Here is a 21,728-nt window from a genome sequence, read left to right as displayed (position 1 = left end):
CAAGTTGGAGCAATTTTGGAGCAGGGAAAGCAGGCTGGAGCAGAATGAAGCAGCACTTCCACCCCTGCATTGAGGATGAATGCAAATAAAGGAATACTGCAATCAAATTCTAAATTCTAAGTTCATTCTAAGTTCAAAAGACAAGCCACCATGCCAGTGTTATCACTCAGTATCCTAATTTCTAAGTTCAATATCACAGGAAAGACAGCTTAACACCGTTCAACATGATCCAGTTACATATATATATATTCCTGCCGAACATAATCACAGTTCCCATATTGTAAGGAATCTTTATCAACCATGCTTTTATTTATGTGTTTATTGATACCTCAGAGGTCCTAATGCAAGACTTTACAGAAGGATTGGGCTTGTGCACAGTGATAAATGGCGACAGGCTAGTGGTATACATGGCTATGATTAGACAGGTTCTTCGATGGCAGTATTGAAGCTCACAGGATCACTGATGAGGGATGATTCCAGTTGTGAACAGTGCTTGCGAAGAATGACTCATGAAATGTAGTTGGGCGGGCATGCGGTGAAACGCCACTTTTACGATGACCTGTGCGAGGTGTTCTATACACAGGTTAGCCGAGACGACTGCCATGAGGTCTTGTATGAAAAGCTTGTGATAAAGGCAGGGGCATGAAGTACAGTGATGAGAACAGAGACTGTAACAGAGATTTCATGGCAGAGATGCTGAAGGAGTATTTGAGGGAATGAAGCTGGTGGCATGGTTTTGAACAGGCTCATAAGGTTCAGTAAAATTACAGTAGTGTGGATCAACTATATCATTGGCATATTAAAGTTGTGATCACACAAGGATTTTGTAATCTAGTAATTTTACACAAGAAGGTGCCAGCCATGGGTAGGTTACGATAGAGGTATCCAACAGTTTTATTAGAGTAATTAGTTACATGGCTTACAAGGTAAGACAATGTTAAGCCATTAGTGAGGTGAACACCAAGGTACTTAAACGAATTCTTTGAAAAAGTAATACTAGTGTTAATTTTGTAAGTAGGATGTGTTGTTTTGGCAGTGGTGAGAAGAAATCAACAGTTTAAAGATTCTCAGGGACGGAGGCCACATAGCACATCACTATTGTATGCAAATTAGATATAGATATAAGGCAGAGGCGTCGGATGAGTTGGTTACAGAGCAGCGAAGTACACAGTCATCAACTAAAATGTGGATGGTAGAAGTTACTGAAGGGAGATTGTTGAGTAAGGGACAGTGCTTTGTGGAACACATAGCTGAAAGAAAACTTTGAAAAAAAGGACTGAGTATTAGCAGTATAAAAACCGCGAGCGGTCGGTCAGAAAGCCTTGGATCAAACTAGTGGATAGAGGTTTGTTCAATTCAGGCAGCTTCAGCAGAATGCGGGCAACGTGAAAAATGCGTGCAGACAGGCGACGCAACTTGAGAAAAGCGGTAAAAGAAAATCCAGTACCGAACCTGCTGGATATTTTTTTCGAAGTTAATATTGGGATATATTGAGGGCGAAAGGCACCATTTCGGCTCCATCTTAGTGTCTATACCCTGTGTGATTCAGGGAACGTAGGAACGGGTGAATGCTAAATATTTTTTACACACTCTTGTACACTACGCGAACGCGCACACCTCGTGAATAACGCGAAATAGAAGTGTCCTTTCGCTAAGGCAGTTTTGGGAAAACTGCTCGCAGCTTCGAAAAGACCCGTTTTATCTGGAGTGCCCGGCATTGCAAAAGAAAGAGCACATAAACACCCTTCCAGAATCAGCCAAGCGATCACATACGGTGATTACATAAAAATCGCAACCTTCAAAACGAAAGCCAAGACCACCTACACGTTGAGAATATTTTTCTTCTATGGCAGCACAAACCAAATCACGATCCCCATACACAGGCGTTTTGCATACGCTCTTGGTTTCTAGTATGCCACACTGTGCACCACTCATGCTTCAAAAATAAATCCAAGATGCCCTGTTCGTGAAGCAACACGCAAATATGATTTGTTGCAGAATGAACGGAGAGACCGACGGGGTCCGCAGGTCGGAGCACTCTTTCAACTTCCGTGGATGCACGAAGCCTCTACTCTCTACTGCGTCTATCGCCTCTGTCGTTACTAACGTAATCCATGAAGAAACTGCAAGATGAGCACTGAGGCACGAAATGTGCACGGCGCAAAAATCGCGATTCACACGACCACACATTCCAAACGTCGTTTACAAACACACGACACGTGATCTGCCTTTGGCTTTCCTGCAAAAACCCCAATCCGAAAATAATAAACAAAGCCAAGCCAATCCATGGGTTGCAATAACGATTTGCTTATTTTCACCCGGTTGCACCAAGCTTCTAGCTTATTCCAACTGGGTCGCAGCAACGCCGGCCGCAGCCATCCAACAGCTAGCCAGTAAGTAGCACTGTAAGTAGCCAATAGTAGCAAGGATAGTAGTCGCGTCGTCGCATCGTTTCGGTGCGGACTCAGAAGGCGGGCTGGCTAGGCGTGCTGCTGCGACCATGGATCACGTTTACTCAGTTCTGAAGCGATTTCCGAGCTCCGTGTCGCCAAGCACAGAATGGTAAGGTTATGTCACTGTCTTCCACTGTAGTACTTAGTATTGCCATGTCGGCCGACACGGCGATTGGGGCCTGAACCCATGGAAAGGCTGACGGTCTCTTGACAATGTTCTCTACACTAGGCTCACGGAAAGCAAGACTGTCTGCTCCGTTTCGAGCCACAATACACTGGCATTCACGTCGTCGTCAGACGTCCACGAACCTGTCGGAAAAATCACATGCTTTCATGTTTTCGTCGTCGACCTCAACATGCCTTGGGATGCGTACAAGTAAGTTTGCAACAGCGTGCTTGTCATTTTCGGCGCCTCGCTGTCCGCGTGCCCCGTTTCGGTATTCAGCACTTGAACATCGTGCATTTTGATTATGGCACATGCTTGTTGTTGTTGCGACTGTAGGAAGAAGGAAAAGAAAATGAACGGGCCTGCTACTGGCTCTGTTGTTCTTGTGGCTGTAGGAAGATGGAAAAGAAAATGCACGGGCCTGCTACTGACTCTGTAGCTGAGCCGCCACCGCTGCCTTGTACGGACAGAAGAGAGAACAACAGTAGCCGTCGTCCACCACCGTAGCGGTGGCGGGTGCAGTGACGGCCTACAACAGATAAAAATTCGGTAGCAGGCTAGCCTCCGCTGCAAGCGGCGGTGACCCACCTGTCCCAGCCCCATCAGGGGTAGGATCTCTTTACTGGCTCTGTAGCTGAGCCACCTCCGCTGCCTCGTGCGGACACGTTAAAGAATCTCAGGTGGTTGAAATTTCCGGAGTCCTCCACTACGGCGTCTCTCATAGCCTGAGTCGCCCGGCGTCTCTCATAGCCTGAGTCGCTTTGAGACGTTAAACACCACAAACCAACCAACCAGAAGAGAAAATAGAGAAGAAAGGAAAAGAAAAGGGAGAGAAAGACGCGCGCCGCAACAGCCGTCGTTCACTACAGAAGTAGGTACAGTGACGACCTACAACAGATAAAAATTCTGTGGCAGGCTAGCCCCCGCCGCAAGCGGCAGTGATCTACCAGTCCCAGTCCTGTAGGGCCAGGAGCAGCCACCCTCCCTCAACCCAGTTCCATCTTTATCCACCAAAGTAGTTAGTTGCACTCGCGTCTGGCATCCCGTTAATTGTATTATAATAATAATTGGTTCACGGAAAAGGAAAGGAGCAGTATCTGTTACACTTGTTATGTAGACACCTGAACCGCACCCTAAAGGAAGGGAGAAAGCTGGGAGTGAAAGTGGAAATAGAGAAAAAGGAGCCGTAGTGGAGGGCTGTGGTGTAATATCGACCACCTGGGAATCTTTAATGTGCACTGACATCGCACAGCACACGGACGCTTCTCCGTATCACCTCCATCGAAACGCAGTCGGCGACGGTCGGTATCGAACTAGGAAACTCCGGCACAGTAGTTGGGCATCTTAACCACTGTACCACCACGGCAGGCTGTTAATTGTACTCGTGTTTTAATTTACAGAGTCATGACGCATTCCGAAGAGATCACCTGCATTGAGTGGGATGTCGGTGCATCGAAATTACTCATTACAGATGCCGTTGGCCAAATACAATTATGGACAATGAAGGTGTGTTTTTGATACTTTAGCTGGGAAATGTTTTGCTTGGATATGTATCTCGCTCATCACTTTACTCGCTCTTTTGTAGAATTACTTGTTAAATGACTGGACTATGATCGCTTCCACTTCGTTCCCTGGTGAATACATTCTAACAGGTGCCTGGTTCCACAATGGAAAAAAGGTTTGTAGCAAAGTTCTTTCTTGGTTAAAAGTTTTGTTTAGTGCATGTTTGAAACGAGGTGCCCAAATAAATTTTTGTGGAGCCCCTTACTACAGTGTGCCACAGCAACCTCGCTTGCAGTATGGTTGCGCAGTGAGAGACGTGAAAGCAGTCTAATATTTGTGTTATCAAAGGTTTCAGTTATCAAAGTTGCCCACATATTTGGCTGCAGCATTGTATGCAGAAACGGTGACAAATGTTTTTCTTTATTTGCGCATTGCTTCAGTGCCTTTAAATGCATGCCCGTTCTCGTTATTTCAGATTGGATTGAACATGGAGAAGAAAGACAGTGCTTTGTACCTGGAAAAGTATGTGCACGTACGATTTGGCCCTTCAGTTCGGCAGGTTGGCGGGAAACCAAGTGAAGGCTGCATTGCGGTGACTAGCTCTGGGCTGGTATGGCTTACTCAATAGTTGCCAATATTTTTGCATTCTTTTAGTTCCTGTATCTCTGATTTGGCTTTGTCACTTGCTTTATTTGGTTATGTTCATATTGGTGAGTGCTTGTTAAGTGCTAATATTTAGCCTTAAGTTTGGGGTGCATTAGCTGCTCTCATCTTTTAGGATTTCCACACATCATAATTTGTTATGCTCACTGTGCTCAAGATGAATTTGGAGTGCTGTGTACATGAGCAGTGTTCCCTGTCTTTCAGGTGTGTGTCGTGATATTGCAGTCTGATGAGACTGTGATAACTGGCACAGAAATTTTGGGCCAGTACAGAAGCCGGCTTAAAGTTGTCGATCTTTGCTATGGAAAAAGTGAGTTTATTGCCAACCTGATTGTCTTCTACACATACAATGTGGCATGTGGTGCAGTTACTTAAAATTATTTGTAATGTTTTGGCTTCTGAATTGGTAATATTTCAAGTATTTTTTTAAAAAGGGCTAAGTGAACTAAGAATGGTGAACTCTTCTGACCCTTAGACACCACATTTTGTGGTAATTAAGGCCAGTGGTGTGAAGTACGGGTACAAAAGAGGTTCATGGGAGTTACGGTCTCTGGTTTCGGCCTTATCAGAGTCAAGAAGAGGATAGAGGTATCGAAGTTAGCGTAAGCAGGTACTTTGGAAGCATGGGGCAAATGGCCCATTTATTTTTGACACATTTAATTATTACTTTTCTTCGTGAAGCAAGAAGTCTTTAGGAAGAGACACGACTCTCTCCCGTGACCAGAAAAAGTCACAGGCACTGCCTGTTTCCTATGGCTGCTGTCAGATGCCTCCCTAGTCGCATTCCCCACGGATGGTGTGCACTTAATTCGGCATGCATTTTCGTGCTTTCCTGGCAGAGTATTCCACATGTGTGGCCAACGTTTCCTCCACAGTAATGTCACATTGCTGTCTCCTACCATACGTTCAAATGCGGGTTCATAATATGCGAGGAAACTACTTCCAAATTCTATCCCTTGATGGGCCATTGCAGTACAGGATGCCTACCCTGTTTTTTTGGAATGCTTACTATATATGACTTTCATCATGTGAGAAATTGCCTGAGCCTTCTTCAAATGACCTCTGTTGAAGAAAATTTGCTGCAAGCACTTAAAGTGTGAAATATTTTTGCTCTGTGCACTTACCTTTAGTTATATAGGGACATGAGAGACACATATTCAATGCTTTGCTGAAAACGATGTGGCTGTCGTATATAGCATATATAATGTAAAGCAAAAAATAGGAGTTTGGTTCTCAGAGGACTGCGGCCTGGTGCTTAGCATGTCGAATAAAGTGGTTCCAGTGCTAGAGCCTGTGCCCAAATTCTGCTGCAAGCACCATGGAATCGACCATTACATTTTACGATTTCTGATTTCTTTTCTGATAGGGAGATGAAAAGAGGCTAAAACAACCTCCTTTGCTGCTGCTAGCCGCAAGCAAGGGTGCAGCAAGAGAGAGTGAAAGCAGTGATCGAGTCATGCGTCGACCTATTGGAGAGGCAACGGCACAAGTCCCTGAACATGACGCTCCGTAGCAGAAACGTCGACATAATAAAAATAAAAACCTGCAAGCCTGCGGCAGAAAGTAGAACAATCCTTGAGCCCGTAACCGCATACACGCGCTGCTAAACGCGCACGTCGCATGATCACTTAGCGAGATTGAGTAGTGTTCTAGGACACCACGCAGTAGTGCCATGTGCTAAGAGCATAGAAAACCTGCGTGTTTTCCCTGTCCACCATGACATTCGCTGGTCACCTGCGTCAGGCACGTGCGCCTGAAGTTGGGCCTCTTAAAATCTTCTACCTTCATGCTTTTTCTAGGCCTTATAAATAATATGTATAGTATAGCTGGGACGGTTATACAGATTGGTTTTGTTTGGTTTGCGGGGTTTACCTTCCCAAAGCAACTCAGGCTGTGAGAGACGCCGTAGTGGAGAACTCCGGAAATTTCTATCACCAGGAGATCTTTAACGTGCACTGACATTGCACATCACATGGGTGCCTTGCTTTTTGCCTCCATCGAAAAGTGGGCGCCGAGGCCATGATTTGATCCCACATCCTTGGGAACTGTAGTCGAGCGCCGGAACCACTGCGCTGCCCCGGCGGGTTGTTATACAGATTGACACATTGTTGTGTCTTATGCAGTGAGTGTCTGTTGATCACGTTTCTTTACAATTTTAACGGGTGCTGCATTGTTTCAGATGGTGACTTCCTTGTCGTTACGAGTGATGGACTGGTGCAGTCATCCGTGCACTGCTATCGCATAGCATTGAAACTGAACCAAGGTATGATTTTATCATAATGCTTGCTTTTGGCATTTAAGATACTGAACATCACTAATGTTAAATATCTGCAGATAAATGTGTCATCACTTGCCACCCCTTCTCAAGTTTCTACCTCAATTGTCACATTTCTGCTCAGTCCCGTGAAAAGCCACGTAAGTAGTCCTAGCGAAAGGTGAAGCTCGTGTACAGCAATACTGAGCCTAAAAAGCAGCAATAATTTTTGGCACAAAATCTTTGTTTCAGCTCACACTCGTGTAACACACCTGAATTTTGTCCTGCGAGAAGCAGCAGATGCAGTGGCAGTGTCGGTTTCAGGTCAGTTCTGCCTTTTTGCAGGCCATGGTCTTTTCACCAGCGGCTGCCCTCTCCGCCTTTTTCTTTCATTAAATACCTTTCACTCTCCCTTTTCGCACCTGCAGAAAGTGAGGCAAAAAAACTGTATAGTGGCAACACTTGGGTTTTTCATCTGGTTGCGGTTGTTCACTGGACGTATGCGCATTGAATATAATACTTGAGGGTACATTTTTCCAGTTTAATGGGCCTAGTTTTCATACTTGCAGTGATGGACTGCAAAAGTTGTTTCTTTTGCTACAGCCTGTTTCTTGGCATTGTGCAGTGTAGCTTCTGGGCCTTGGCAAGTTAGTATTTAAAGCCGGGCTTCTATCTCGGTGAGTTAAGGTATTTTGCTGAGCGCATCCTCTCTCCTGAATCCCTTTTGGCATGAGCTAGGGTTTGACTTGCTGTTGTGTTGATGCCCTTGTCTGCAGGCTCGTTCCTTGTAGTTGTTTGTTTTAGCTTCTGGCTCCTAACTGGAGTAACTGGCCTGTTGCTGAGGAAATATGTGTCGGATTTGCCTTCTCGGGTCTATTGTGGTAGTATGTCATCCATAGTGTGGTTCAAAAAGCTGTGGCTTTTTAACCAACTCATGCTCTCGCGTTACTGCTAGCCATGCTGATCTTTGTTTTTAAGACTAGTGGAATGTATTTGCATTGGTCAGTGATAAAATTTCTTACAGGTTCTGCTGGCAGCACAATTGAGCTGTGGGAGCTGAGAGAGAAGCCAGTGCGGTTCCATAAGATGTTCCACACACCCTCAGTTGACACTTCGACCAAGACTGTTGTAAGGACATTTGAATTGTTCTGTTTTCACTATGTATCCATTATGCAGGGACTTGCGTTTTGAGGGGCAGAAGGGAGGGTGGGAGGGGAGGGGACTTTTAGTTTTTGTGCAAACTACTTGCCTATCAGAGTGCAAATGCCACTCACCATGTAGCATGTTATGGCCTACGTTTTTTGAGCAGTGATATACCTTTCGCGTTCACTAGGATTATCTGTAATGAATAAAAAACTGGTGACACCTGCCAGTGCAGTTTCTGAAAAGGCAGGCTGAGTAGTTGAAAAAACGGGCGGCGCTTCCTGTCAGTTGGTGATGCTACCGGCTGCGGGCTCGGCAGGTTTGCAGTTTGTTGAGGAGGCCATTTCCTCTGCTTTACAAACCCAAATGACCCATGAAAAGCTATTTACTAAAACTGGAAAACGCACTGGAGTAACAGGTATCCCATCAGTCTGCTCCACAACGCGAGAATTTTTAAACTAGCTTCATTAGCACCGAACATATGTGCAATCGAAAATGATGCTCCTCCTCTCCCCCCCCTCAACTCAGGTCATGCCAGTGCTCAAGAAAAAAAGAAAAGTCGTGATGGCGCCCCACCACGCTCTGTACCAAAAGTGAAACTTGAGAGTGTCCAACGAACGGGCACGCCCAGTAGCCCCACTGATGTCAGTGGGGAGGTTTACACACATAAATACGTTTCTCAAATTGAATGGGAGCGGTTGCAGGAACACTTCCAAAAAATTATTTGACTTATCGGCTCCATGCAAGGCTACCGAATTCGACTCGAATACTCACCAACACAACTTTCATGGGCTTTTTCCATTAGAATTTTAATGCAGGTAGCATTTCAGGAACCTTTACAAGAGAAAGAGCTTTCGCTCATCTGACTAAAACGTCGACAAAATGTAACAGTAACCTTCAGCACAAGTTCCCAACTTGCTCGCCCATTGAGTGCTTTAGTCGCTTCGTCTGTGAGTGAGAGCAGCTTGTCAGATGAACTGCTTGGCTCGCATCTGTGACAACTGTACTCGTAGTGTACAGCTGTTATCTTCAATTGCAGACTATGCAGGCAAGTACTGATGTTAAATATGATGTTAAATAACATCTTAAATAACATAGACCATAATGTGGTATCTCGAGAGCGATGTGTACCCTCCACTAAGTTAGTAGTTTGCGCGCAAGAATCTTTGAAAGTCCGGCCTCCAAATATAGAAGTCCCTGTAACTTTGTACACTCCTTAGTCTGGTGCGATGAAGATATTTGTAGATGGCAACTCATGAGCGAGTGAAATTGGTTACATTCTACACTATTCGTCAAAGTTCTTGGGGCAATAAAAATAAGAAGCTTGGAAAAGTACTGGTTGTGAGCATTGAAGTTTGCATATTACCCCTTTGATGCCCGAATCTCTTCAAAAAATACTTTCTCTTGTGATCAAATTACTTTGATTTTGAACAAATAACATCAGTAACGACAGGAAAGAAAGGAAAAATATTACAGACAGCATTTGGTTACAGTAATATTTAAAAAGGCAAAAATGTTAAGTATTTCTGAAGGCTTGCCTGAAGATGAGTTATTATCCGATTCAGACTCTGAGCATGGAGCTGGTAGAAGCTTTACTGCTAGTGTCAAGCGAAAAGATATTGCATGTGGCCGTGATGGCATGCAACTAGGCATCTGAACAACTTGAGGAAAACTCAGTAGACCTGGAGAGTAATGATGCCCTATGAGCTTCTGTAACAAAGTAAAAAGCAATAATAATCATAGAATTCGGCATTCATGGGCGTTTGCAGTAGAGTGCTAGTAAAGATAAAAATCAATTTTCGCGTGCCTTCTTTGCAATCACCTGGAGATAAATCGTGCAGAGAAACAAGCTACTAAAGCAGTGTCCCTGTAAACCGGGTGTTGCACTGAAGATCAAAATCAGTTGTCTTTCTCTCCGTAAGACGGTGTCAGACACATCTTTTCAAATGCCTCTTGTAAATCCTACTTAGTGGCAGCACCTCCCTGTGAGCACACACCTTTGGTAGGGCACAAAATTTCAAACCGCACTGTTTTTGTACAGCAAAAAACCATGCTGGGTGGAAATCTGCCTCCGTGGATGAAACCATTAAAGGGTTTTAAAATATGTTTCCGAAGTTTTTGTGAGTGACCTGCTATTGTAACTTGACAGCCAACTCTTCCTTTTCTTCTTGTGTGCAATTTTAGTTATGCATCTACCTATATCTAAACTAGACATATACAGGGTCATCTACTTCTAACAATAACACGGTCACTGCCTTCAAAGCGCCATTGCGTCCGACCTGGCCACACAATAAAGCATAGTGGCAGGCCATGTGAAGCACCATGCCCAGGTCCTTCTATGCTTGCATCACTTTGCACCGATACGCACCTGTGTTGGGTGCAGAGTTGCTCTAAAAGCACTGACCGTGTTATACAGTTGAACCCCGTTATAAGAGGCATGGATGTAAGAGACAATCGGGTATAGGAGACACTCTTCACCCACTTGGTTGGTTGCCCTATCTCTCCCATTAATTTGACCTCTTTTGTAACGGACATCGGACATCGAAGACATTTGGTTATAAAGGACAAGTTATCCTTGCATTCTGGTCAACACTCTCGCTTGTAGCAGCCATTTTAACCTTCGATGCAGTGCCATCGGTCGCTAATCGCAGTTGCGCCCATTGTGGAAGCAAAGGGGGACGATAGAAGTGCGCAGTCACTATTTATTATAACTTCAGCAAAGCCAGAGTGGGTAGGTCAGCTATAAAATACCGACGAGAAGCCCCTGCAATGGGAATGTAACATAGGAAAGCACTTCAAACTTACCGCCAAGGGTACGAGTGCGACCGCACGTGCGGGAGTCTGCCCGAGGCAGCAATACCGGGAGCGTGAGGTGGGCACTCTCGTTCGCACAGCTCCCAATCAAGAATCGCAGGTGTCCTGTCCCTACTAAAAGTATTTACTTTGAAATAAGGGCTGATCAGAGAATAAAAACATGGTACCCTGCTTATAAGAGACCTCTCATATAAGAGACAAAAACTGCTCTCCCGTACGTGTCTCTTATAAAGGGGTTCAACCCCTCTACATACATAAGTCAAGCTTTTGATTGTGATAGGAGTATAGGTAATGAGACATTTTAATAGTCTATTATTACAGGTAGTTTAAATGAATAGAGGAGCTCCTTTTCTAGAATAGAGCATTGAAAATAAACATGTACCTAATTTTTTATTACTTGTCATTTATTAGGTATGTTTCCTTGGGGCCTATTGAGCCTTATGTAGGGGAGGGAGAAGGGGGATTTTGTGCATAACAGTGACTAATTAATAAAGTAATTATGTTTAGGGAAAAGTGCTTGATGCAACAGACTGTGTTTAGATGACAAAAGAGTGTACTGAATAGTTGTGAAGCTTTCTAAGCTTCTGTTGTCATCTACGTACTATTCGTGTAAAGCATGGTAAGGTGAATGCATGCAGTGGCAGCTGTGAAATCTGTGTGAAAATAATAAAAAACTGCACTGAGTGCCTGAACATACTGTGCTGGTAATTTTTTGAACTGACTGCATGAAATTAACAGACGACCTGTGCATTGAGTAAGCATGGAATTGAGGCTAAATCATTGTCACCACTATCCTTGTCAGTCCACGTGCTTTCATCACATCTGTTGCTCACACAGGTTGTTGTCACATTGTTCAAGCAGTTGTTTTTAGGTTAACTCTATCAAAGCAAGGTAACATAACAAGCCTAGTTAGTGCAGTGTTCCATGAGATGGTGTATGCTGCCCATCATTTGTTTAGCGAAATTGCAACAACAGGTATCTTGTAGGCAATAAAAAAAGAAAGTAGTGAGCATATATATCTGTTGTGTGAAAGGTAGATGCATTTTTGAATGCAGCTCATTTTGAACAGATAAAATGTGCAACTTTGTGTCGCATAATGCACTAATTGACCATTTGCGAAAAAGCGAGTGCTAAATGGGAAGCTTCGCCAGCGCTTTTGGTTGGAGAGAGATTCTGGAGCTAACATGTGTATGGCAGCATTCAGCTATAGTTCAGCGGTTCACATAGGATTGAATCGTTGCTCTAGTGTTGTTGTTTTGTACAAAATATGTATGCTGGCAAAAGAGGATGATATAGAAGAATAATATCTCATCTTCGTGTTTAGAAACGATGTGGAGCATAGACTTTTCGCATTGTAGCCTGAAGAATGACCACGTATGGGTAATATATACGTGTACTTTGTTACCTTAACTGTTCGCCAGCTGCGTCGCGGCTGATGCTTAAAGAAGGAAGGTCATGTCAAAAAATTGGAGATGAATCTTCATATCGCTGCCTAAGAAGTAAGTTTCTGTGAGAGTGGCGTGCGCACCTGTCTCTCTTCTGCAGAATGCTGAATGACCAAATGAACATGTATTCTATGGGCATTTATGCACTGACTATTGTAACAGACTAATGAGATGTACTTTTGTGATATGCGCAGATGTTTATGTCTACGCTATCTTGATAGGGCAGGAGTTCCTGCTAACATCGTAAAGGACCGTCTAACGTTAGCCACACTTTACTGATCAGTTAATGACCCATTGTAGAGTGGCTTGTTGAGCGAGTTGGTTGAACATTATTTTAAAACAGCGCTAGAACACGGACAGATAGAAAAAGATAATCACACATTGTATCAGTGTAATCTGTGGTTGTCTATTTCTATCTGTGTTTTAGCACTGTTTTAAAATAAAGATCCGGTGTACTATCTCAACCATGCTCGCGCTGATTCGGGAGAGCTTCACATAGTGATGGGCGGTTTGCTGCAGCTTTCTGGGGCTGCAGTCTGCCGTGCTCCAACTGTTCAGATTGCACACCTTAATTGCTATTGTCGCATTTGCATTAAAAGTTCGTACTACTATATAAAATTCAGTTTTCTCAGAATTCGTATGTTTGTTGATGGTAGAACTCTCATAGAGCCGTGATGTGTGCATTTGGTAGCAAGCACGAAATACAGCAAGGACGGCCATTTTGTAATGGGCTGGACGTGCAGAGCTGGCCCCATCAAGGGCCTCATCTTTTTTGCATTGTGTATTTCGTGGCCTTCATTATCTATGCACAACACAACACACATTATATATACGTCAAGTGTCGCCATTGCAAGGCGTTTGTGTAGCTTGTATAGAGACGCATTGTAGTTAAATGGCTCTCCTGAGGCTTTGTATACAATAGTGAAGAATACTGAATTTCCTTGCTCTTTATTCAAGGATTAGCAAAATGTGCCAGCATGTGGCAGTGCTGCTGTTCACATTACCGCTGCACTACAGTGCAAGAATGCGTGGCTAGGCAGCGCTGGGCTGGGTCATGTTTTCCAACCAAAACCAAATGGCCTACAGAGGGTGCTAGTTGTGCCTTTGTCGCGCATGCGCAGAAGCTTTTCTGCAAATGGTCCATTACTTTAAGCAAGCTGTTCCTACATTTGGCATCATTATATAAGTAGATTACAGTGCACCAACTATGTGTAGCTGTACCCAGTGTGGCCTGTCATGCACTATACTACTGCAGTGCAGTTTGCTCTTTGTAACAACTCAGTGTGCATGTTTCAGTTGACGGCTAGGTTCGGGACCTTTCACACCAGCTCTGGATTTCTACTGCTTCCTTGGAGGAAACTTTATCCATGTAATACTGCCCAGGGATTTTGCCTCTAAGCCCCGTAACTAAGCTCATTGCGCATCTATAGCATTCAAAATCTCGTAGATCACACATCTCGTCCTCATTCTTCTCTAGCTTACCTATATATTTCGGTATCTCTTCCAGGGGCTTCGTCACAGGGCTTAGAAGTGAACCCGTTGGACCATATATTTTTGACAAAGGCTGTACATGTGTACAGTATGTGATGCTGTGAAAACGTTGCAGTATTGTGCGGTTGACAAATTTACATAATTTTTTTTTCATTTCCTTGGAATTTTATTGTGTACGATGCCTTCTCGCAGGGCTGGCAGCACCATGCGTCCACCTCATACAGCTCTCCTGTGATGGCTCTGTGCACCCCTCGTCTATCCATCTACGACATGAGCCCTCCTCCTTCATACATCATAGCTGCTTACAAGGACAATGTCATCAAATGCTTTTCAAGGTGAGCGGTTTATTTACGCATTGAATAAGAGATCATTCAATTGTTCGTGCATGTCTCTATTGCCTGTGCTATGATTAGCCTGCTATCTGGCAGTTGTCTCAGCCAAGACGTTGTGAGGTGGTGAGATATTTAGGGTAGCACTTTTATCAATGAGGGTTTATAAAACTTGATACGGTGTGACCGAAGTGCACTCTTAGTCTAATGATGAAAATGTATTAAGTAAGTATATTGTTGTGAAGAAGAATATCGGCGGTGGCGCGAGAGGAGCCCTCACGCTAGGCCAGACATTAAATCATCGTTCATCCTGTCGCCATGTTGTGCCATCTCTTTGCTTGTCACCACGTAACATTTTGGTTGGAGGTACGGCATACGTCATCCCCATCCTTTCCTTGGAGCATCGACGCCATCTGTAAGCCGAGACCATCGACTGAGAGCCCTGGGACATCGCCGAGCAGCTTCGCCCCAGCCCTTCCTGCCCAAACCCGATCAACTACCACCGCTCAGCCCCCAGCTCAGATCTGAAGATAAGGAGAATAGACACACCAACCAGACCCGAGACGAAGGACTCAAAAGACCCAAAGGACCCAAAGGAACCGGACATGTAAACGCAACCCCCGCCCAACCGCTCGTCGTGACCTCGAGCCCTCGGTCCCATGGACTCTGGTGATGGATGGTTGAACAGCTTCAGGGGAGGCGGATCACCCAAGCATCATCGTGTTCGTCATTGGAGTGGCAAGCGCATCATTCTTTTCTATCTTTTCTTGAACATCTGCACCATCACGTCACCATCAACATCAACGAAACGATCGGGACGATCGCTTGGTGGCCCCGGGAAGTGTTGCGAAGAAGATCGGCAGTGGCGCGAGAGGAGCCCTCGCGCTAGGCCAGATATTAAATCGTTCATCCTGTCGCCATGTTGTGCCATCTCTTTGCTTGTCACCACTTAACAATATTCACTGCCATCTTTCAGTATCCAGCTTACTGCTTATAAATAAAGAAGTAAAGCCAACTTGTTTGTGAATTCGTACTCCTGTTTTCAATGCTTTTCACTAAATTTTGTTGTCTTCTTGGTTGAGATAATTAGTCAGTTTTTGTACACTGTGATGCTGTTTATGAAGACAACTGGGCTTTCTATGGTGTCTGCTTTCTATCGAGTGGGTAGCTCTGATGAAATGATTTCAGTCGTGATTTCTTGCACTAATAATGGCTTGCTAGATGCGAAAGGAGAGGCGAAAGGAGGTAATTTTGACTGGCATATAGCACTGTTTCACAGTGGGTTTAAAAATCTAAGCTGCAAACCTAGCGCACATTTTTTTCAGATGTTAGAAATGGGCTACGAGTTATTTATATTATGTGGCTTTCTTTGTATAAGTGCTGCCAATGTCCAGGATGTTGCATGGCAGAGGGGTTCTGCAGCATAATTTAAGTGCATTGTTTCGCTCGTTTGTTGCAATTGGGTTACGGGAATGCTGTTTCCACCAGTCGTAACATGCATATTTCGGTATCTGATATCTTAATTTGCTCGAGAACCAAAATCATGATACTGACGGTGTTTCGGCTCACAGTGGTGGTTCTTTGCAGTGGATATGACTTCAACTGGTGGGCATTCGATGATTGGATACATAGCCAACGCACTGCAGATTGTGTCCATTCGGAAAAATATATTATGTTGCGTTGTTTTATTTCATATTAAGTGAATGAATCCAACATGTTTGGTTTATATAAGGGCGCTGCAAAGCAAGTGACATAAAAAGCGCTAACAGAGGTGCTCGTTATTACTTTTGCATTAAAGAATTTCACAACCTATACATATGGACAGCTAGCTACCTGTGGCTATGCAGCCAGAGATGGGCAAGAAAGAATTGAACAACCTCGCCAGTCGCTTCTCACTGTTGTGTGATGCCTGCGGATGAAGAGAAAGGGGCGGTCAAGGAGCGGTCTCATGAGAAAAGCACAATTTTTGGGGGCGCATGGTGATCAAGGAATTTCTCCTTCCACTGCCTGCTTCCAGTCTTCCTGTTCCTCATTCTATTTCTGCGAGGCACCCATGCGGTCTTAGCCATGAAAGAAAGGTCATCTTTAGCAAAAACATGTTATAGCGACTGCGAAACCATGGAAACTTCCACAACATTGTAGTGACGTGCTCATGTGGGCTGTTTCGATTGATTAGGTCCCACCAAATGTCGTCATTAAGCGAGTGAAATGGGAAAGAGAAAGACAGGGAAAATAGAGCCAAGTGCAATTTTCAGTTTGCTTGTATTTTGAAATTTATTTCCATAACTCACGTTTCAATGTACCGATTCCTGTAATTATTTTTGAGCCAGTATCTGCATGACGTAAAGGATTAATATAAAGCATAGCAGACTATGTTGTGAAAGGGGGGGGGGGAGGGGGGGTATGGGGGCTTTAAGGAAAAACCTTGGCACTACATATCTTTGTTGTCTGCACCTGGTTGGTGTTGCTGAATAGCATTATTTGCAGTAATTGTGGCAGAAATAAAAAGTACATACAAATATTTGTTGCAGAACTCTTGCAGCAATATTTGGAAGATAAATAGTATTTCATTTGCATAGGCTTTTCAGGTATTTGGAAAAGGAACATAGATTACATTGAGGCTTCATAGTTTTAGTGTTTTTTTTATATCTTTATTTAACACCTTATGTCTGAGGTTTAATAGCAAATTGCGGGGAAAATGAGGGGCTTTGTTATGACATACTTAAGAAAGGAGCTGACAGCCACTGACACAAAGCAAAGCACAGGAGGCATTTTTTTTTTTGGTGGTGATGGGTGTAATTATTATTATGCATTCAACACACAGTCTCTTTGAGGTTTAGTTTCTTACGCTTTCATGTTCTTATTGTACAGGGAGTACCTGAACTACCTGTGCTGCATCAACATCAATGCTGCTTCTCATCGACGAGATGACCACGGTGGGTTTCAGTCTCTGCATTTGTAACCACAGAAAGCTACAACAGTTTAATTTGTTCAGCCACACACATAGGACATGGCATCTGGGTGTCGGTTATCTTCCTTTGTGGAGTTACATTTTATGAAAGCATACGAGATCTGAGCGTCTACAAGGCGGACACACGTGGCTCAGGACAGGGCTGATCGAGGATCGGTGGGAGAAGTCACTCCTGTGGTGAATGTTGCCTGGCTGTTGATGATCACAATAGCAAGAGCAATGATTTGAGACATCTTGCTGATATTGTATTTACCGTATTTACTCGCATAATGCTCGCACTCGTGTAATGCTCAGACCCCTCACATTGGGCGTCAAAAATTTCAATTTTTTTTCTCTTGCATAATCATAGCATCACCATTATTACCATGACGAGAGTTGTCTGCTATTAGTAGTAAGCACCATCCTTGGAGCGCTACTGAATCTAGCTGGCCTTGTTGTGTGCGCGCGCTACCAGGCGGCGAGAGTGTGCTCGAGTAGATCATTATCATCATCGTAGGTTATACTCGTCATTTCTTTTTACCTCCATGACGCTTGTAGTCATCGTCGTCATTTTGAGAGGTGCCTCCATGTCTCATTGGCATTGTTCCTTTATTCCGTCAGTGTTACTCGCTTTGTTCCACCGTTTGCAGTGTTCTTGGTGACACATCGCGATGGGGCGGTACGCAAGCTATACAGCTGCTTTTAAGCTGAAAGCTTTCGAGTACGCGCTACGGCATAGCAACCGCACTGCCAGCAGGCACTTCAGCGTCGAGTTCTGCACAGTACGTTACTGGAGACAGCGATTGCAGTGTCGACACTGACTCGAATCAAGTTTCTGATCAAGAGTAGAACTGTATGGTCTGCTGTGAATATTATACAGTAAAACCTCGCTTATCCGGATTTCATTAACTCAAAAATTCAATTAACTCGGACTCGCTGCGCGGGCCCGGCAAGACTGTGCATAGTTCAATGGCGGCAGACTCTCATTAATTCGGAGAACTTCGAGGATGAGGGCTACAGACTTTCCTGTGTTACCGTGCGATACAGCATGGATGTGCATCCACAGTGGGCGCGCAGCGGGAAACCTACGCCAGGCGAGTCGGTCTGCACGCTGCTCGGTAAAAACGAAAACCAGCGGCAGAAAAAAAAAAAAAAAGCTGAAGGGCACGAAATGTGGTGATGATAGCGGATCACATGTGCAGTGGCTAGGTGGCGCCAGTGACCGCGCGCTTCAAAGGGAGAGGCTGTATCATCATCATCGTCAGAGTGGCGAGACTATTTTGCGGTCTAATGAATATCTATGAAATGACTGCCACCGCTGTTCCATGGCTGCGATGACTGCACTGACTGCACACATCATTTCTTCTTCATGGCAAGTTCTGCTTGAAAGTAATGTTTTGGTTATGTTTACAATAGCTGGCCTAAGAATCTTGATTCACACCTATTTAAATTTGCTTTTAGTGCTCCAAAACATTTCCTAGAAAATTCTCCCCACATAATTATCGCACCCCCAACTTCGCATCAATTTTCCGCAAAAAAAAGTGTGAGCATTATGCATGTAAATACGGTAATGTTTAAAGGTGCAATGCTTGACTGGGTAGCTTAGGAGTTAAAGGCATGTTAAAGGGGCAGAGATTTGAAAAGAGTGCACATGAGATTGACTAAAATCAGATTTTAAAAGTGCATTATTTTGCTATGAAAGTAGTGCCAGCCAGAGTTGCTTACTCAAACATAGAAAACTTGCAACAGGAAGCCCCAAAACCTGCTAGAAACGGCTGAATTTAATATTTGCGTCAAAAAGCTGGCTTTCACGAATGTTATTCTGCTATTCAGTGCGTAAACAACCTAAATATTGATAAGAAGCAGATATTTGCCCTTTAGCTTGAAACTTCGGACTACAAATAGATTATTCTCAAGCATATGCTACCTGCCTTCTGTAGGCTTAAATTAAAGTTGCAAAAGAGCTTATATTTTTATTCTGGCTATAAACTGCTGACTGTAGGCACTTTCACTCGCTAAAGGCATCGCTTCCTTCATATTGGTTTGCCGAGCACACTGCAGGCGATTGTGCGCTACGTTGGTTCTAGGCAGGATTCCAGCGCCTCTGCAAATGTTTACCTCCATACTGAGCCAAGCTCTTGGATTGCATTTTCGAGCAGTTGGTATCCTGAGCTGCACTTAGTCTTCCTTAAGTGTTTGGCTCAAATAGTCATGAAGGGATTTGTCACCTGTGTTCACATTAGATTTACCTTTAGTTTATTAGCTCTGCTGCTCCCTTGTGTTACTGTCGCATTATTCTGCGAATAGTAAATAAATAGCTGCCATTGTAGCAATGAAATGAATTTACCACTTAGAAACAGCGTGCACCATGTGAAGGAAAGGTGCAGTATCTGTTACAGTACCTGTTACAGTATCCGTTACAGTATCTGTTGCGGTATCCGTTACAGTATCTGTTGCGGTATCCGTTACAGTATCTGTCACAGTATCTGTCACACTTCTGAGTGGACACCTGAACTATGCTTTAAGGGAAGGGAGGAAGGCAGGAGTGTAATAAGGGAAAGAGATGCCCTAGGGGGGCCTGTGGAATAATATAAACTATCTGGGGATCTTTAATGTGTGCTGACTGCACAGCACGCAGACACCTTTGCGTTTGGGGGCTGATGGTGTGATTTCATTGCTGGTTAAAGATCCCCATGTGATATAAACTATTCTGGAGCCCTCCACTACAGCAGCCCTTTCTCTCTCCTTTCATTCCCTCCTTCCTCCCATTACTTAGGTTCTCTCTGATGAGGTGTGCTCTGTGATATCAGTGCACGTTCAAGGAACCCCTGGTGGTCGAAATTTCTGGAGCCCTGCACTACGGCGTCTCTAATAGCTCGAGTCGCTTTGGTGTGTTAAACCAGTTAAACCACATACCAGACCACACTATCTGGTTTTCTTTTTATGTTTGGTAATGTTCAGTTGACTGAATATGCGCCCATCCGTTGTGCCCCAGAAGTGCCCCTGTAGTTGTTCACTTGATCCCACTACATCGCAGGAAAAAAACGTATATGATCCAAACTGCCTAATATTAAACAAATTAACTGTTGAATGAAGTACAAAGGCATTTAAAATTGAGACACCGCATTAGCGGTATCTTACGGGAAGAGGTTTATCAACATACGGGAAGAGGTTTATCAACAGATTTGATTCGCAAAAGGAATGACCAGCCGGGATCTCTTCCTTAATTGTGTCAGGATGCTTTGCCCCCTTATACAGTGACATGTGGAGAAGCCTTCACGATGGCTTTTACAGTTGCCGCGCTTTGGCTCTTGCTGCATGGGACCCGGCCGGCTCGTATGCAAGCAAGTGCAGTAAAGCTTGTTAATTTGAACTTCACCGGACCAGGGAAAAAAGTTAGAATTATTGAATGCCCCCCCCCCCCCCCCCCAAAAAAAAAAAATAAAAAAAAATGGGCAACCACTTGTATTATGGTAAATTTATCTCATTTACTTGCGTAACGACCTCCTCGCATAATGAACCCCCCACTTTTGGCATTGTGAATTTGAATAAAAAAAACGTTCGTTAGTGTGTACCTTCGTTTTCTGCTGTAATCGTCACATTCCAGTGTGCATATCTTGGCAGTGTGCCAAGATGCTGCGCAGCGATAACGCTACAGTGTGTTTCCCTTATCACGCTAGCTCTATCAGGAAAAAGGGACAAGAGGAAGGGTGGGGAGGGGCAACATGGCAGAGTGCCAGCACTCATCCGGTTGTGCAGGCCTCATTCTCACTTTATCATGTCGCGTTTGGGGCGGGCACCGTCCACTGCCACACCGGAACGCAGGATAACAAAAAAAAAAAAGTCGTTTGAAGCGAACAGGTGCTGAAAGCCGGCATCATGATCGCGGCTGATCGCGGGCTTTCGTTGATGACTTATGGGTGAAAGGATGAACGACTGCCACAAAAAAAAAAAAAAAAAAAAAAAAAGTTTTTCTCTTGTAAAGATTTGTTCTTTTGGGGGGAGGCGCTGCAGTCGCTTTGCAATCAACTCACGCCGGACCGGCGATTGTTTGGGCGCAATTCGCAGCGCGGCACGCTAGCACAGTTTTCCAACTGTCTTTAAGAACGTTGCCTCTGGTGCCGCCGGCCGCCGCGACGGTCATGGCGCATTTTCAAATTAACGAGCTTTTATTGCAGTTGTAATTATCAAATTGTGTTATGCTCATAAGGCACTGCAAAAGAAGCCACCGCGTTTGTCCTCATGAAGCCCTGTTTCCGCTTGAACGGGCACCTCGTATGTTGGCTCGTTGGCTTTCTTTGATGCTTCGCCCCGTAGCACCTCTGCACTGCAGGAAAGCAACTGTGGCGGGTGATCGCCGCTGATCAGTTTTTCACTTCGTGAGTGCTCGTTATCACATGCCCAGTTGATCGCAAAGCATATTATACGATCACAGTTTTTCAAAATATTGAACATAGTAACCGGGAGATCGTGTTATCCGGGAACATATTAACCGGGAGAAAAATAGTGCAACTCTA

At 44.3% G+C, this 21,728-nt stretch overlaps 1 protein-coding gene across 1 annotated transcript in view; it reads left to right on the top strand.

Annotated features, from left to right (window-relative positions):
- The first annotated feature begins 2,406 nt into the window (after window positions 1–2,406).
- Window positions 2,407–21,728, top strand: part of MED16 (mediator complex subunit 16) — a 46,596-nt gene continuing 27,274 nt past the window's right edge. The window contains exons 1-12 of the mRNA XM_084606974.1: window positions 2,407–2,562; window positions 2,683–2,829; window positions 4,020–4,125; window positions 4,205–4,297; window positions 4,598–4,732; window positions 4,990–5,095; window positions 6,965–7,048; window positions 7,120–7,200; window positions 7,292–7,363; window positions 8,064–8,167; window positions 14,125–14,267; window positions 17,133–17,197. Of these exons, the coding sequence (XP_084463100.1) occupies window positions 2,501–2,562; window positions 2,683–2,829; window positions 4,020–4,125; window positions 4,205–4,297; window positions 4,598–4,732; window positions 4,990–5,095; window positions 6,965–7,048; window positions 7,120–7,200; window positions 7,292–7,363; window positions 8,064–8,167; window positions 14,125–14,267; window positions 17,133–17,197 (1,198 nt within the window). The 5' untranslated portion in view covers window positions 2,407–2,500. The remainder of the gene's footprint in view (window positions 2,563–2,682; window positions 2,830–4,019; window positions 4,126–4,204; window positions 4,298–4,597; window positions 4,733–4,989; window positions 5,096–6,964; window positions 7,049–7,119; window positions 7,201–7,291; window positions 7,364–8,063; window positions 8,168–14,124; window positions 14,268–17,132; window positions 17,198–21,728) is intronic.

This window comes from Amblyomma maculatum, chromosome 6, assembly GCF_055883805.1.
Source record: "Amblyomma maculatum isolate TAMU_Amacu chromosome 6, ASM5588380v1, whole genome shotgun sequence".
NCBI classification, from domain to species: domain Eukaryota; kingdom Metazoa; phylum Arthropoda; class Arachnida; order Ixodida; family Ixodidae; genus Amblyomma; species Amblyomma maculatum.
This window is presented reverse-complemented; position numbering and strand designations above follow the sequence as displayed.